Source organism: Rattus norvegicus, chromosome 9 (genome assembly GCF_021556685.1).
Source record: "Rattus norvegicus strain SHRSP/BbbUtx chromosome 9, alternate assembly SHRSP_T2T, whole genome shotgun sequence".
NCBI classification, from domain to species: Eukaryota; Metazoa; Chordata; class Mammalia; order Rodentia; family Muridae; genus Rattus; species Rattus norvegicus.
The window spans coordinates 12,022,682-12,040,135 of NC_141542.1; the positions used below are offsets into that span (position 1 = coordinate 12,022,682).

General features: G+C 45.1%; 1 protein-coding gene across 3 annotated transcripts in view; it reads left to right on the top strand.

Moving 5' to 3' along the window:
* Positions 1-17,454, top strand: part of Kat2b (lysine acetyltransferase 2B) — a 111,026-nt gene that overhangs the window by 26,030 nt on the left and 67,542 nt on the right. For all 3 annotated transcript variants that reach the window (XR_015628505.1, XR_015628504.1, NM_001024252.2), the window contains 1 exon segment: positions 17,268-17,394. Coding sequence is in view for 1 of the 3 variants with exons in the window: in NM_001024252.2 (NP_001019423.2) it covers positions 17,268-17,394 (127 nt within the window). In the remaining 2 variants the exon portion in view is untranslated.

Genomic DNA, 17,454 nt, shown 5'->3' on the forward strand with positions numbered 1-17,454 from the left:
CCCTCCCCTCCCCGTGGCATCTTTAGTTGTTTCTGTTGCCCTTGCTGTCCTGGAATTTGCTAGGTCCACCAGGCTGGCTTTGAACTCACAGAGATCCTCCCATTTCTGCCTCTTGTGTGCTAGGAGTAAAGGCATGTGCTTACAAGCTGGGCACTACACAAAATTAAAAAGCCTTCACATGGCAAAAAAAGAGAAGTGATTCTTCCTAGGAAATTGTGTTGGTGGTACTCTGGGTTAAACTCAAGATTCCATCTAACTTAGACACGCTTTCTACCTCTGGGCCATAACCACAGAATAGAGATTTTTTTTTAAAAAGTTATTAAATATTTTTGAGTGTTTGAGTGTTTTGCCTTCATGAGTATATATGCACCACATGTGTACTTAATGTCTGTGGAGGTCAGAGAGGACTTCACCTGAAGTTACAGATGGCTGTGAGAGCTACCGTGTGAGTGCTGGGAACCATCTTTGGATCTGCTGGAAGACCAGCAAGTGCTTAGAGCCTCTGAACCATCTCTTTGGAACCAGAGAACTTTTAAAAATGTAGAATCTTAGCATGGTATGATAGCTTATTCCTGGAATCCCAACACTTGGGAGATTGAGACTTGAAGAGGAAAGGATTTATTTAATCTTACACTTTGCAATTCATCATCTAGGAAAGTCAGGGGGGGAACCCAGAGGCACGAACTGGTGCAGCCACAGGTCATGGAAGAATGTGGCTTATTAGCTGGCTGCCCATGATTTGCTCAGTCTACCTTCTTATAACCACAGGACCACCTGACCAGAGTTGGCCCTACCCGAAGGGCTCTCCCCATCAATCATTAACTAAGAAACTGCGCTACAAACTTGCCTACAGGCCAGTTTTATGCAGACATTTTTTCCAATTGAAATTCTGGAACTGTAGCCAGTGTCATGATGACAAAGAGACTAACCAGGACAAGGGCTGTGACTTCTAATGTAGCCTGGACTACAGAATGTTACTTCCAGAAAGCTACCATCATGGCCATTTTAAGGTTCAGTAACATTAAGAAACTTATATTCAGAGCTGGAGCGATGGGTCAATAAGAGAATGGCTGCTTCTGTAGAGGACCTAAGTTCAGTTCCCAGCACATGTGAGGCCACTCATAACTACCTGTAACTCTAGTTCTGGAGGATCCAATTTCTTCTTTTGGGTTCTGTGGTACCTGCATGTCCATTGTACACATAATACACTTAGGCACACACATATACATTAAATAAGTAGATATATAGATAGATTAAAAAGAAACCTTCCAGAAACTTACAACATTAGGAAGCTGGCACTGTCATCCACCAAACAAAACTGACTGAACAGATTAACTGAGAATTAAACACCAGTTCTTTTTTTTTCTAATACCTGACAACTGCTGTCTACTTTTAAAGTTTTATTTTTATTTATGTAGTTTTGATATTTCAAAGCAAGGTTTCTCAGTGTGCCCCTGGCTATCCTGGAACTTATTTTGTAGAGTAGGCTGGCCTAGAACTCAGAGGTCCATCGGCCTCTGCCTCCCAAGTGCTGGATTAAAGTGGTGTGCCTTCCCCCTTATTTCTTATATTATTAGGGTGTGTGTGTGTGTTTGACGTGGATAGATAGGCAGATGGATGGATGGATGGATGGATGGATGGATGGATGGATGGATGGATGAGTGGATAGATGGATGGATGGATGGATGGATGGATGGATGGATGGATGGATGGATGGATGGATAGATGGATGGATGGATGGATGGATGGATGGATGAGTGGATGGATGGATGGATGGATGGATGGATGGATGGATGGATGGATGGATGGATGGATAGGTAGGTGAGTTTGGCCATATTGTGCAGATCAGAGGCCAAATTTGTGCCATTAACTCTTTCCCACCATGAGAGATTCTGGGATTGATTCAGGCCATCCCTGTTTGTACAGAAATGGCTTTACCTGCTCAGCCATCTTTTTTCTTTTTGAATACTTTTCATTGTTCTTTCAATTTCATACATGTATATAACGGGTCTTGGTCATATTCACTCACTACTGCATTTTTATCTTTATAAACTTGGCTCTTCATAGAAGTGAAGTCACACAGTGTTTCCTCCTCATGAGTGGCTTATTTTACTATTATATCCTCAGGTTTCACATTATAGCAAAATCATGTTTTCTTTTCCTTTCGAAGTCAAATCACGTAAGCACTATGTACACACAAACATACACATGCACACATGCATGCTCATGCACATACATAGGCACATAGGCATGCACACATACATAGAGGCATATATATTTCATATATATATATGTACATACATATTTCAGATGAATTCATTTGCCTGCATATGCCAGGTTATATTTACCTAGTCACTTATTGCTTCTGACCTTTGGCTACTGTGCTAAATGAAGAAGGCAGCTAGAATGTGGGCAAACAAATAGCTGTTTTGATTTCCTGTAATGGTGTTCTGGATTGCTGACGCTTGAATGGAAGGTCTCGTGCATCTTGGCAAGGACATTACTGCTTCAGTTCCTTAAAATATATGCTCATAAGTGGACTTGTTGGATCACATGGCTATGCCTTCTTAATTCCTGAGGTCCTGTCCTACTGTCCTTCTCCACCTCAGCTGCTCCTGACAGCTTCCACCTCAAGTGTTTTCTACATCATATCCAGCTATGCTCTTGTTTCTCCCTTCTAGCTTGCCACTGAGGGTGAGGGGAACCTCAGCAGGGCTTCGGTTTCCTAGTTATTAATGATTCCGAGCATGTTTTCAGGTTATTTTTTTGTTTTAATTTTTAGTTTTATGTGTCTATGAGAAGATGTGTGTTGGTCCTCAGAAAGGTCAGAAGAGAACATCGGATCTCTTGGAGCTAGAGTTAGACAGTTGGTGAGATGCCTTCTGTGAGATACTGAATCTAGGTCCTCTGCTTGAGGAACAAGTGCTCTTAACTGTTGAACCATTTCTGTAGTCTGGTCTGGCATGAGTCACCTCCCCTGAGTTGGCTGGCTCACCCTCCCTCCCTCCCTCCCTCCTCTCCTTCTTCCCCCTCCTCCTCCTCTTTGGCAGCTCTGGGCTGCTACTTAGTGCCTCTCATGATCGGCAATCACTCTGTCATTGAGATGTATCTCCCTTTTAATGTTTTAAAAAACTTAATTTTTTTTTATACGTATGGGTGTTTGCTGGCATGTCTGTGCACTATGTGAGTTCAGTGCTCATGGAGTCAGAAGAGAGCATTTCATTCCCATGAACTGAAGTTATGGACATTTGTGAACATGGACTGGGAATAGAACCTGGGTCCTCTGAAAGAGTAGCCAGTGCTCTTAACTTGGAGTTGTCTCTCCAACTTCCAACTTTTGATTTTTTAGTGGTTGTTTATTTCCTCGTTGTGTGTGTATGTGTAGGTGAGAGTGTACCTCAGTGTGCTTATGGAGGTCTGAGAACAAGTTTGTGGAGTCAGTTCTCTCCTTCTGTCATGTGGGTTCCAGGGATCAATCTAAGATCATGAGGCCTGGTGCCAAGCGCCTTCACACTCTGAGCCGTGAGCCATCTCACTGGCCTCTTTTGACTTTTTTTAAAAAAATGTATCTGAGTACACTGTTGCTGTTAGAAGAGGGCATCAGATCCCATTACAGATGGTTGTGAGCCACAATGTGGTTGCTGGGAATTGAACTCAGGACCTCAGTAAGAGCGGTAAGTGCTCTTAATAGCTGAGCCATCTCTTTTTGACTTTTTTTTTTTTCTTTTTTCTTTCTTTTTTTTTTCCGGAGCTGGGAACCCAGGGCCTTGCGCTCGCTAGGCAAGCGCTCTACCGCTGAGCTAAATCCCCAACCCCCTCTTTTGACTTTTAAATAGTTTGCGCCTTTGTCAAATTTCAGAGCTAGGATGTAGAAAATACAATTCCCATTCTCTCCCCACTCTCTAATCTCATGCTCAGTACCTGCCAGGACAGGATCTGTGCTTCTGCATGGTCGGAAGCTCTCCCAGGCTCAGCTTGGTTCTAAGCATTGTGATAACTCATCCCTTCCTCATACAAGGTGAGGGGAGGATAGAGAGTCAGGTGTTTCTCCCAGCATGGGGACATGGCACAGAAATGCTACCATGAATGAATCTAGATTCATTGTTTCCCACCATTGTTTTCCTACACTTGGTCTGAGCCTGAAGGCTAAGAAGTCAGTTATTTATCAGTGTGCTCTTCCTGAGTTTTCTACCTACTTGAATTAGTCTAGTATTTTTAGCATGACAGAATTTTGTTAGACAGCATGGCTGTCTTTTCTTTTCCTGTATGGCCTTCAAATATCACAAATACTTACATGTTAACACCGTGCAAACTGCAATCCCCTGCCCCTCTTGTTTGTCTGTCATCTGAATGTGACCACATGTCTATCTAGCTCAGATCCCTAGAGTCTCTCCAATGTCTTCTGTTCACAGTAAGAAAGTCACTGCATGTCTAGGAGCCTCCCAGGCAGATAAAGCCACTTTTTGTCTCAGGCTTCTGAAGAGCATTTTCTTCTACCTTGGATAGAAGTCTTGTCTGCATAGACTTGCTGTGGGGGAGATGACGTCACCTGGACAGCTGGCTCTTTCTTGGTGCCAAGGTTGCTGGCTGCTGTGGTAATTGGTGTGGCGGAGGGTTCCCTCAAAGGTTGTCCTCCAGCTGTTATTGAGTTAAGGCCGCCAGGCTAACCCTGCTAGAAGTTCTGTAAGGCAGCAGCTGTCACACCCAATTACCAAGAGCTATAGAGGAGGTGTTTCCAAGGGGACACCTTATCTCAGAGAGCAGTGGCTAGGCTGTAACATTTGGAGGAAGAGATGAAGGCCCAAGGAGGGCTTGATAGCCGCAGATCAAAGCAAAAGACAGAAATTCTGTTTTTTTAGCTGCTAATAACGGTGGAACTTTTTTTTTTGTTTTTTTAATTTTTTAGTCTTTTTTTTTTTTTTTTTTTTGTTTCTTTTTTTCGGAGCTGGGGACCAAACCCAGGGCCTTGCGCTTCCTAGGCAAGCGCTCTACCACTGAGCTAAATCCCCAACCCCTAATTTTTTAGTCTTATTCTGGTACTGGGCTTACAACTCAGGGCCTTGTACATTCTAGGCAGCCACTATCACAGAGATACACCCCAGCTTTCACTGACTCTTTCTTAAAAGACTGTTTCCCCCTTTTCAGGGTAGATAATTTGTCACACATTATCAATACTGTGTACTCTGATTGACATTTCCCTGGGCATGCACAGGTGCCAGAAGTGATCTTCATACCTGAAACTCCAACCCCTCACATATGCTCCACATGCTCACAAACTAACTCGAGGGAAACTCTGTGCATCATGGGGTGTCCTTTCACCAGTGAGGAATATTAATACTTTCTACCCTAAACTACAATGTCCACAGTGAAGATTCAGTGGTTTCCCATTCTACTACACTGCAGTAATTACTTAAAGTTATAATGTGAGCCATGTGTGTAGTTTAATTAGTTTTTTTTTTAAGATTTATTTATATGTAAGTACACTGTAGCTAATCAGACACACCGAAGAGGGAATCAGTTCTTGTTACAGATGGCTGTGAGCCACAATGTGGTTGCTGGGATTTGAACTCAGGACCTCTGGAAGAGCAGTCAGTGCTCTTAACAGCTAAACCATCTCTCCGGCCCCTGTTTAATTAGTTTTGAAGCTCAGTGTGGTCTAGAGCTCACTATGTAGTCTAGACTGGCCTCAAAGTCATGATGGTCCTCCGGCTTCATTCAGATTTCTAAGTTTTGAGATCATAAGCATGAATAACAATGCCTTAACCTACAGGTTTCTAGTTACCTCACATATCTTAGAGCTTTCTCACACATGATCACAAAATTGCTTGCTTAAAATAACAGCTTCTGTGTCGGCTCTGGGAGGCCAAAATTGTGAGCAGTATTAGCAAGGCTGACTCCTTCTAAAAGCCCTCTCGCCACTCCTTCTAAAGGCCCTCCCCCTCTTTCTAAGGGCCTTCTCTTCTTCTAAAGCCCCATTCCTATTCCTAAAGACCCACTTTCTTCCCTCTCTTCCTCCTCCTGCACACTTACAAGGTAAGACAGTACCACTGAGCCCCAGCCCTAGCAGGCTGTCACTTTATAGTCACCCTGCCACTGTGGTGCCTCTTACATCTTGCCTTAAACTATGGAGTGCCAGGAAAACCATTGACCTGTCATGTCTTCTTTTGCTTTGGGGGTTTTCTCCTTATTTGGGGAAAAAAAAAAACCTCATTCATTCTGAACAATAGAAACCAAAATTGACTTTGTAAAAACTACTAGAGTATTGAGATTAACCAGTTTTGCAAGGAAAGCCATATTAATATATGTGTGAATATGTATATATGTATATGAATATATGTATACACACACACACACACACACACACACACACATATTCAGTGATGGGTTTGCATTCAAGAATCCCTGGACATGTTCAAGTGCCAGTATTGTATGGTAGAATGAATTCACCACTCTATCACAGTGACTTAAATATATGTGGCTGATATTTGGATTAAAAGAAGTATAAGACTTGGTTATTATAAATCCTCCTGCTATGAGATTCGTGACTTGAAGTTTATGAGCCCTGGTGAACAGGGCTATTGTCTTATGCATGTAGGGCAAGTAGAGGTGTCATTCTTGGCTGACTGCACACTAAGCCCATTGCAATTTTTTTAAAAATTATTTATTTATTTTATTTATATGAGTACACTGTAGGTATCAGACACAAAGAGGAGGGCATCCGACCCCATTACAGGTGGTTGTGAGACATCATGTGGTTGCTGGGATTTGAACTCAGGACCTCTGGAAGAGCAGTCAGTGCTCTTAACCATTGAGCCATCTGCTCAGCCCCCCCCCCCCCCCCATTGCAATCTTGTAGTTACAGCCTCTGGCTCTGCAAGTCTGCAGGACCTTATCCAAGATTAAAAAAATCATTGTTTGTTCACTTGAATTTTAATGAGGAAGGCAAAGATGGTTTTATTTTGATTTTTAATTTTGATTTATTTATTTTTATGTGTATGACTATTTTGCCTGCATGAATACCTGGTGCCTGAGGAGGCCAAAATAGAATGCCAGATTTCCTGAGATTGGAGTTACAAAAGACTGTGAGCCACCATGTGGTTGCTGGGAATTGAACCCAGGTTCTCTGGAAGAGCAGCCAGTGCTCTTAACCGCTGAGCTATCTGTCTAGCCTTTTAAATTATTTTATTTATTTTTAATTTTATGCACAGGGGTGTTTTGTCTGCACCTATGGATGTAAGTCAGTCGTGTTTTTATAAGTCACCCCACATGGATAAAAGTTTTGGATTATTGAATTCTCTTTCCTCCTCTAGTACTGGGGATTGAATCTAGAGTCTCTCACATCCTAGGCAAGTGTTCTACCACTGAGCCTTATCTTCCCTTTTAAAATGTTTTTGTTTTGAGAGAGCCTTACTACTGAATTACCCAGACTGGCCTCGAACACTGTCTACAGCTCTGTTGAGCTTGAGTTGACAATCCTCTTGCTCTGTCTGCTTCCAGAGAAGCTGATGATTCAGGGGTGTGCAACCAAGCCCAACCAGGTCCTTCAGTTCCTTTTTTGTGGTTGTCAAATAAATCTTGTGTGAGTAAGTGTATACATATGCACATTTATGCAAGAGAGTCAGAGGGCTCTATCACTTTTAGTTTTTATTCCCTTAAGACAGTGTACTGCTGACCCTGGAGTAGGCTGGTGACTCATCTATCTTTTGTTTCCCTCTGCCTCAACACCTGACTTTGACATGGGTGCCGGGAATTTGGATTCAGGCCCTACATTTGCACAACAAGGGGTCCTATTTGCTAAATCATTCTCCAGTTCCTGGAAACTTGAATTTTATTTGGGTGTGTGTGTGTGTGTGTGTGTGTGTGTGTGTGTGTGTGTGTGTGCGCGCGCATAAGTGTGCAGTGTGTTTGAGACAATATCTCTCTGTGTAGCCCTGGAACTTGCTATGTAGACCAGACTGGCTTCAGAGTCAGAGCTCTACCCACCTCTTCACCATGCCCAGCTTTGAATCATGAAATCTGATGCTTGACAGTGCTACAGCGTCTTGTTCTGCACCTTCCACAGGATGACAGCTGCTAGCAAAGGTTGGCTTTGTTCTCTTCCATCCAGTCTCCACCAGTTTGCTCTCTGCACTCAGCAGCCTTCCAAGGAAGAGAGGATCTAGGCTATGGCTGCTCGTGTCTCTGAAGCAAAATTATCGAGCTTGTGGAAAGTTAGGTGATTGGGGATTCCACAGAGTGGGAAAGCACTGCCTAACATGGGCAAGATCTTGGGGTCTCCATCCACACTTGGAGGAATTTTTAGAAAGTATGGTTTGTGGCTAGCATGGTAAGTGAAACTCTTCAGTGACGTGATTCCTTAGAGTTCAGACTTCTCCTTCCTACTCAGCTGAACTCTAACTCTAAAGTGAACCTCAGATTTACTGAGAAATGTTTCGACTTGAGCACCGGCCGTCTTTGTGGTGACTTGAGAATTCCATGATCTCTGCTTGTTTGTTTGTTTACTTGTCTTTGCTTGGTTTTCCCATGTAGCCCTGTCTGTCTTGGGACTTGTTCTATAGACCATGCTGTCATTGAACTCAGAGATCTGCTGGCTTCTACCTCTTGAGGGTTGATTAAAGGTGTGTGCCCCCACCCAGCTCCAGTGCTCTCACTCACGCTCTTTCTGAGCCTTCGTCCAGGCACAGGTGCTTCTTCCGCCTGTCAATTAATTAACGGGCGACTGCTGTCTTTGTCACAGATTGCCTGGTTGATTCTGTACTGGAAACTTAAAGGAAAAGAAAATAAGAGGATTCTTCACGGAAATTCGTAACAGAAAAGATATAGATAGGTTTCTTACAAGCCTCTGTGACTGTTGTCAAAGGAGAGGATGTGTAGATTCTGGTTGGGTGACCACAGGAGAAAGCAGCAGAGAAAGAAGGGAGGTTGAGGGGCACTTTCCATTTCGCACCCTGGAGTTCCCTTGGAGAGAGGATTGCTTGTAGCTAAGGTAGAGGCTGGAGTTACTGTGAGGCCTCACGTGGTTCCTTCCTTTTGCCACCTTCCCTCAACTCTGCTTTCCTCTGCCTTGGCAGCACTTCAGCCCCACCAGCCACCCTTCCTCTTTGTAGACCTCCTCACAGGGCACTTTCTCTTCTTTCTGCTTTGGTCCCTCAGATGTATTTGTCTTTTTCTCTCTTCCTGTACCACACTGGTGCTTTGAGCTGTGATTTGCTCATTTTGTGTTGCCTGGAAGTTTGCTGCACTAGAAAAGTCTCCTTGTTTCCTTTCACATCCAGTAAAAATGCTGCAATTTCCCATCTCCGTCTCTGTTTTCCTTCCCCTTGGAATTGTGGTGAAAGACCCCCGAAGGGAGCCCCCCACTCAAGTCTCGGGAAAGACGCGCACCCAGTAGGACACAGACACCGACCTGCTGCAATCACACGAGGAAGATTTATTGTAGGCGAGATGAAACGAGAGCTCAGGCCAGCATGCTGGGGTCGAGACTCATACACCACACAGGGAGTAGAGGAGTTCGACCCCGACCTGAATTTTCACAGAGCTTATAAAGGAAAAAACCACAAACCAGGGGGATCAAGAGGGAGGGAGGAGGGGAATTCCAAAACCACAAACTGCCCATACATTTAGGTCATATGCTAGTCATGTGTAACACTAGGCAACACACCCAGGACTTTGTGACATTGTGATTAGGGGTAGTGACATTTTCAGGGCCATTGGACCATTGTGGCCGGAGGCTATGGGTCATTGTGGCTGTTCCAGGAAACTTTTCATGCAAGAATGTTCCGGGAACCATTGTACAGCAAGGGAGGGGTGAAAAGTTCATGTTCTCACAGACCCTACCTCTTCTTTTTGGGTAGCTAGGCGGCTTATTATTAATTTTTAATCCTTCATTCCCCACTTCTTTTTTTGTTAATAGTTCTAATCCTAGAACTTCATGGAGAACTCAGCTTCATCTAGCATAACAGCTTGGTATTGTAGTCTTAACATGAGGATTCTAACCTGGACACTATCCAAGCCTATCCACCAAGGTCATGACTAGCTTTTAGAACTTCTAAGCTTATACGGACTGTGATCCCTGAGGCACAGTCCCAAGAAGTGTTAAGAGTACTAACATATGCAATGTTACATCATTTGTAATGGAAATCAAGCCTATCCCACACCTATCTTGATAGAACCCAGGACAAACATGACTGAATTTCCCTCTAGGTCCCAGCTCTCAGCCCCAACAGCTAGTACACGGCTGGTGAGGGCTGAGAATTGACAGCTGTCAGGGTGGTCAGCAGCACCAGGTACGGTCCTTTCCAGCGAGGCTCGAGTGTCTGGACTCAGTGTAGCTGCAACCTGGAACTGATGGGATGTCTCAGGGGTCTCCGGGGCATAGGCTGCTGTCAGCTGTGAGCAGATTTCTTTCTGTATCACCTGTAGGTCTTTTAGCCTGGCACACAAATCATTATTACTATGGCACTATGACATGTTGGTTCAGTAACATCATCTAATACAGTCAGGGGGGCTGAGGCCCCATATAAGATCTCAAAGGGGGTAAGGCTGAATCTGGAAGGGGTATTTCTTGCTCTGAAGAGAGCAAGAGGGAAGGAGTGTCACCCAGTCTGTGCCAGTCTCCATGGTTAATTTGGTCAGGGTCTCTTTTAGAGTTCTATTTATTTACCCTACCTGTCCTGAACTTTGAGGTCTGTAAATACAATGTAATTTCCAATTGACCTCTAAATACTTGGCCACACCCTGGCTTACCTTGGCAACGAAAGTAGGGCCAGTTGTCTGACCAGATTACCTTGGGCATTCCAAATCAGAGGAAGATTTCTTCCAGTATCTTCTTGATGATTGCAGAGGCCGTCTCTTGTTTGGTGAGGAAAGCTTCTATCTATTCCTGAAAAAGTATCTACAAGCACTAGGAGATACTTGTGATTATATTTTTCTGGTTTTATCTCAGTGAAGTTCACTTCGACTTTTCACCAAACTCTCTAGGTCTCTTTGCCCTGTTTGCTTGCTAAGCATTCACTTATTGACATACCTTATACTTTCTACTGTCTCTCTGGCTAAAATCTTAAAGTCTATTACATACACTTAACTACTTGGACAAACTTTTTATCTCCTAATTGAGTCCATTTCTGTATTTGGCAAAGTGAGTCTTTTCTTTGTTCTCTGGGAAGTATAGCTTTCCCCTCAATGTGCCATTGTCCTTTATCTTTTAAGCAATTTGGGCCTTTTCTAAGTGAGGCCATCCCTTAGTCCGATCCCAGTTCCCAGTGGCTGTCTCTTGCAGGCCTGCAACCAGGATGGGCTCCTGCATAACCATTTTTCGAGCCACTTTATCTGCTTCGTTATTGCCCCATGTCACTGAATCTCTTCCCTCCTGATATCCTGAGCAATGAATAATACTCACAGTTGTTGGCTTCACCAGGGCATCCAAGAGATGGTAAAGGCATCTGCAGTGCTGATGTACTGGGGGGGTAGAGGTTCAGTCATCCCAGATGACATTGTGTTGTCCACCATGGCAGCACCCACTTGTCTCTGACCTTCATTCATGAAGAGAACTGTTCCCGTCTGTGGACAAGGTCCTCGGCTTTCAGCAGGGGTCAATCAGCCAGTCGCAGAGGTCTTTCCTCCACCCATGGGCTTCTGCCAGTACTTGACACTCGTGCTGTGGTGGCTCCAGGTCCGGATTGGGCAGCAAGGTGACCAGATTGTCCCCAACCAGTGGAGAATCTAGTCCATGGCAGCTGACCAGTGGTCCCATCTTTTGGGACACTCTATTCAAAGGCAGAACATCAGCCACTCTATCACAGTTTAAGTCCTGGATTGGGTGATAATTGTTAGTGCCCGGCTGGCAGGAGTGATATGTTCCAAGTAGAACAGCGCTAAGCCATTCGTCTCCCAGCATCAGGTACTGGTGCACTGAGACAGGTCTTAAGCTCCGCATACACAGTCTGTAGATATGCATACACATGGCCTCACCCAGCCATTTCAGCCCACGCAAGCCATTTTGGAGAGCAATTTTCTCATGAGCAAGGGATAGGGGCAGTCAGGGATGACTATGAACTAGTGGGTTACCCGGCCCACGCCAAGGTCCACTGTTCTTCGGGCAGTCCATAAGTATTGTTTGTTGCCAGTAGGCCCCTGTACCCAAGGTCTTTGGATATTGGCCCACTGGAGGGGGGCATAGGAGCACAGAGCATTGGGTCCCTGCATCCACACTTCCCTTCTATCTCTGTACATAGCCAGCACTCTAGGACCAAGAGGCTCTCCAGTGTCCCCTCTTGTTCTTTCTGGGGCAGTCCCTGACCCAGTGTCTTTTTTTTTTTCTTTGCATTAGGCACACTGATCTTTAGCCAGGAATTCTCTTCTGTTGCCAGGTACTGTCTTCCTAGGTTCCCTAACTACTGTGGCCAGTATATGTTCCTCTCTTGTCTTTTATCTCTCTTTAGCTCTCTAGCTTCCTCTTCTTTTAGTCTCTTTTCTTCCCTAGCTTCCTGCACTCTTTACCTCTTTCTTTCTTTCTTTCTTTTTTTTCTTTTCAGTCTCTCTGCATCTTCTTCTACAGCTATTAGGTGCTGTCCACTTTTCTGCACAGACCCTGAACCATGCATCAACTTACAATAACTCTCTCAGCGACTTAGCTTAACCCTTCAAGTTTCTGTAACTTTCTCTTCATATCTTTTCCTTATCTTAGCCAGATTGGTGGGGCATTTTCCAGCCCCTAGGAGACCGACCCTTGGAGCCTGGGGGCAGACCTGGCACTCCCTACCTTCAGGCGTCTGAAGAGAGCAGGCAGAAGTGAGGGCCTTCTATCCGTGTCTGGAACATTTTTTTCTGGTCTCCAGTAGGATTCCGTCTTTCATCGGTGGTAAAGAAGACCTGTAACAGTTACTAACAAGCATATCAAATGGGATGGTGAGAAAACAAGAGAATCTTGAGAATAGAGTCTACCGAAGAGGGCAAACAGCATTTAGTCACACAGCTAAACCAGGAGGCCTTTCTTGGAACAAAAAGGCCATTGTCAGTGTCAGCTCCATGGCTTTGCCTCTCAAGAGAACCAGCCTCCAAATGACACTAGGCTTCTAGTAACAACTAATAACAAAAGGATGGAGAGATGGTTAGAACCTGGGTGCTAGATGCCAGGGGGCTGATAAAAGAATTGTAACCAGTTCACCTGGGGCTATCAGGACCTCAGTAGTAGCCCTTTACCAAACTGTCTCACTGGGTTTAAAGGGGCCAAGGAAAAGAAAACATTAATCCTGACCTTGGCTACCGCCAAGTAATTTAGTGCTGGAGACTGACTCCTCCCTTGGAATAAAGACAGCAGATAAGGCAGGCTTCCTTAAAGAACTTCTCTAAATGAGTGCTCTCCTACTGTGAGCAAATGTCAGAAATTCCTTTCCTATTCTTGTTTTCCTTATAGCCCCACCTAGCTCTCAGCCTTTTTAGATTATTCTTCCTGTAGCATTTCTAACACAGCCTGTCCCTTTTTTTTTTTTTTTTTTTTTTTAGCCTGTTAACAGCATTTTTGATCTTTTAGGCAGTTATGCACTACGTGTCATACCGGCTGAAACTCTGCCTTTAAGATTCTTTGCTCCCAAGCAAAATTTAAATCTTTCCCAGTTCATCACAGCTGGCTGCGAGCATAAGCACAGATAAAACACTATGTTTTTGTTTTGTTTTTCTTTCCTTTTTTCAGAGCTGGGGACCGAACCCAGGGCCTTGCGCTTGCTAGGCAAGAGCTCTACCACTGAGCTAAATCCCCAACCCCCAAAACACTATGTTTTAAAAATTAACTTTGGCTATCAACCAACACACTGCCACTAGAGCGGGGTCTACAAAATTAAGTTTCTTACTCACTAAGCGTTAAGGGGACCAAGTAAAACTCTTCGACGAACAAAGCAAACAGTTTCATGATTTCAAACACAGTCGTCAGTCCAAGATTTTAAACACGGTCGTCAGTCCAAATTCAAACACGAAACAAAAGTCAAAAAAAAAACACTGGACAATACCACAGAAAACAATCCAGACAAACAAGACCAAGACAAAGCATCCTATAACCAATTTCCACAGATGCCTGGTACCTTCAGTACCTGGCCCAAACTGCAGCTTAACCTTAGCTGCTTCCGGGATACCAAACACAGAAACAGAATACAGACAACAGACACTAACACATCTAAGCACACTTGTCCGTGCCTATACTTAAATAGGCAGCCGAACTCGACCTCCAAAGTCACAGTCAGATCTTTTTGACTGTCCGTTGCCGGGTCCTCCCGACAAAATTCGGCTCGAGGAACGTTTCTCACGCGTCCCAGAGCCAGGACCCAACAAAGGCTGACTCGTGGAACGTCTCTCACGAGTCCCAGAGCCTGCGCGATTGGGGCGTCCCCCGGTGCGCTTTCTAAAAAGGAAAAAAAGAAAGAAAAAGACTATTCGGAGTAGGAATCCTTCATCTACTCACAGGCGCCATTTCGGGGTGGGGAACCTTCTTCCACCCGTGCACAGGGCAGGAAACCTTCTTCTGCCCAGACAGTGCACTAAGACTCTCGTGCACAGGGCAGGAATCCTTCATCTGCCCAGACAGTGCACTAAGACCTTAAACCGGTACCGAAAAACACAGACTACAGGACTTAATTCACACACACTCACACACACGAGCACAAACAAAAGAGAAAAAAGAAAACAAAACCGACGTCGACTTCGTGTCGACCAGAGGCACTGAAACTGATCGGCAGGTCGCAGACCTTGCCTAACAAACCGGTCGTCAAGGAGTAAAGTCTCCTCTGGACCTATCAGATGGGGTTCACCAGGCGTCCCTGGTCCCCCCTTGTCCTCCTGGGACGTCTCCCAGGGCGAACGGACGGTGGGTACCTGGACACGTCTATCCCTATCCACCCCGCTCTCCTTCCTGGAGCGCGGTCTCACTGAGCGTCCGCAAAACCGAAACAGCGATCGCACCAGATTCCCAGACAGAACATAGACACAGACCCAGACACAGCGCTGAGATAAAACAGAGAATCTTACCTCCAAGTGGGTCTAGGACCCCTGGGTGGTCGCGCAGATCCCGGACGAGCCCCCAAATGAAAGACCCCCGAAGGGAGCCCCCCACTCAAGTCTCGGGAAAGACGCGCACCCAGTAGGACACAGACACCGACCTGCTGCAATCACACGAGGAAGATTTATTGTAGGCGAGATGAAACGAGAGCTCAGGCCAGCATGCTGGGGTCGAGACTCATACACCACACAGGGAGTAGAGGAGTTCGACCCCGACCTGAATTTTCACAGAGCTTATAAAGGAAAAAACCACAAACCAGGGGGATCAAGAGGGAGGGAGGAGGGGAATTCCAAAACCACAAACTGCCCATACATTTAGGTCATATGCTAGTCATGTGTAACACTAGGCAACACACCCAGGACTTTGTGACATTGTGATTAGGGGTAGTGACATTTTCAGGGCCATTGGACCATTGTGGCCGGAGGCTATGGGTCATTGTGGCTGTTCCAGGAAACTTTTCATGCAAGAATGTTCCGGGAACCATTGTACAGCAAGGGAGGGGTGAAAAGTTCATGTTCTCACAGACCCTACCTCTTCTTTTTGGGTAGCTAGGCGGCTTATTATTAATTTTTAATCCTTCAGTGGCAACCATGATACCTGATTGAGCAAAAGCAAGAAGCTTGTTCTTAGCCAAAGAGAGAAGTGTAATATCAACTTGAGAGTCACCCTCTCTGATCTTATAGTGACAGGGTAAGAGACGGGGATACGGGCTTATGAAGGGGGAAAATGTTCATATGGTCTTCTGGGAATGGGCAGGAGTTTTCTGGGGAGATTAAACTGCCTCTGGCCAGGCGACTTTGGCACACGCTTTTAATCACAGAAACTGAGGGGCAGAGGCAAGTGAATCTCTGAATTAGAGGCCAGCTTGGTCTACAGAGCAAACCCCAGGATGGGCAGGGCTTCACAGAGAAACCCTGTCTCAAAAAACCCAAACCAACCAGTCAACCGACCAACGCCTAAGAAACAACAGAACCTCTGCTTCTTTTCTCTCCTTTTTGGGGCCTCTCTAGTTGTTGCCTGGCAACTGCCAACTGTCATGGTGCTAGGGCCTGTTGGTTTTCAGTAGTGTTATAGTGGAGTTAGAGATGTCTCGTAATCATCCCGGCCACCTTCTTAGATCCTGTAGTTTTGACTTGTCCAGAAGAGGGGATTCTGACTTTTAGGTATCCTGTCCTCGGAGACAAACAATATTAACAATCAGTAGAAGTGCAGTGTGTGTGGGGTTGTGTGTAGAGGCCAGTGTTCAAGGCTTGAGGGACTTTTCCTCAATCCTTCTCCACCTTATTATTATTTTAAAGAATTCTGTGTGTGTGCGTGCGTGCGTGCGTGCGTGCGTGTGTGTGTGTGTGTGTGTGTGTGTGTGTGTGTACATACATAAGGGTAGAGTAGGTTCTGACAGAGTCCAGATGAAGGTGTCAGATCTTCTGGAGCTGTTCATCTTATTTTTTGAGAGAGTCTTTCACTTCAGCCAGAGCCCACTATTTTAGTAGACATATCCAGAGCACCAGCAAACGATATTGGGGAAGAGACAGGACTTTCCAGAAGTACCAGGGATCCTTCAGTTAAGGATACTACTTGAAGGCCTCCCCATCACACACAGTATGGAAAGCCTGGTAGAGTAAATGATGTGTCCTTCATGTTTGATCTCTATTTTGTAGCGGAGTCTCGGTACAGAAGCTAAATAAGTCAGTTTTATTCTTTTCTGCAGGGCTAAGGAAGTGTGAGTCTTCAGGGAAACTTGAGATTTTTTTTTTTTTTTTTTTGGTTCTTTTTTTCGGAGCTGGGGACTGAACCCAGGGCCTTGCGCTTCCTAGGTAAGCGCTCTACCACTGAGCTAAATCCCCAGCCCCGAAACTTGAGATTTATATCAAGCACTGTAAACACTTTCAAGTCCTCTCGCTGTTTCGGAGTGTTGCTTGTTTTCTGAAGCTAGTGTTGTGCACTGTCTTTGATCTGACCACTCCCTGAGCAATGTCCTGGGGAAGGCAATAGCAAAATGTCTGAGCTGTAGGTACCACCAGCAGAAGCAAATCTGAAGACCCCCAAAAGCACTCCCTTTGCTTCGCCCCCCACCCCATTTTATTACTCTTAACATATATGGAAAATTAGTTAGCACGTGTGAGAATGCCTGTCAGATAACTAGTGTGCATTGGTATCTTATAAAACTGTCCACGGGTGCCTGTTACAAGAGTTCTGTTTCTCTTTTTATTCCCATTTCTAGGCAGAGGAGTCCTGTAAATGCAATGGCTGGAAGAACCCCAACCCCTCTCCTACTCCACCAAGAGGAGACCTCCAGCAGATAATTGTCAGTTTGACAGAATCCTGTAGAAGCTGTAGCCATGCCCTTGGTAAGTTCCCAAATCAGCCTGACAGTCAAACTGCTGGACTCTGGGCAAACCAAATTTTCC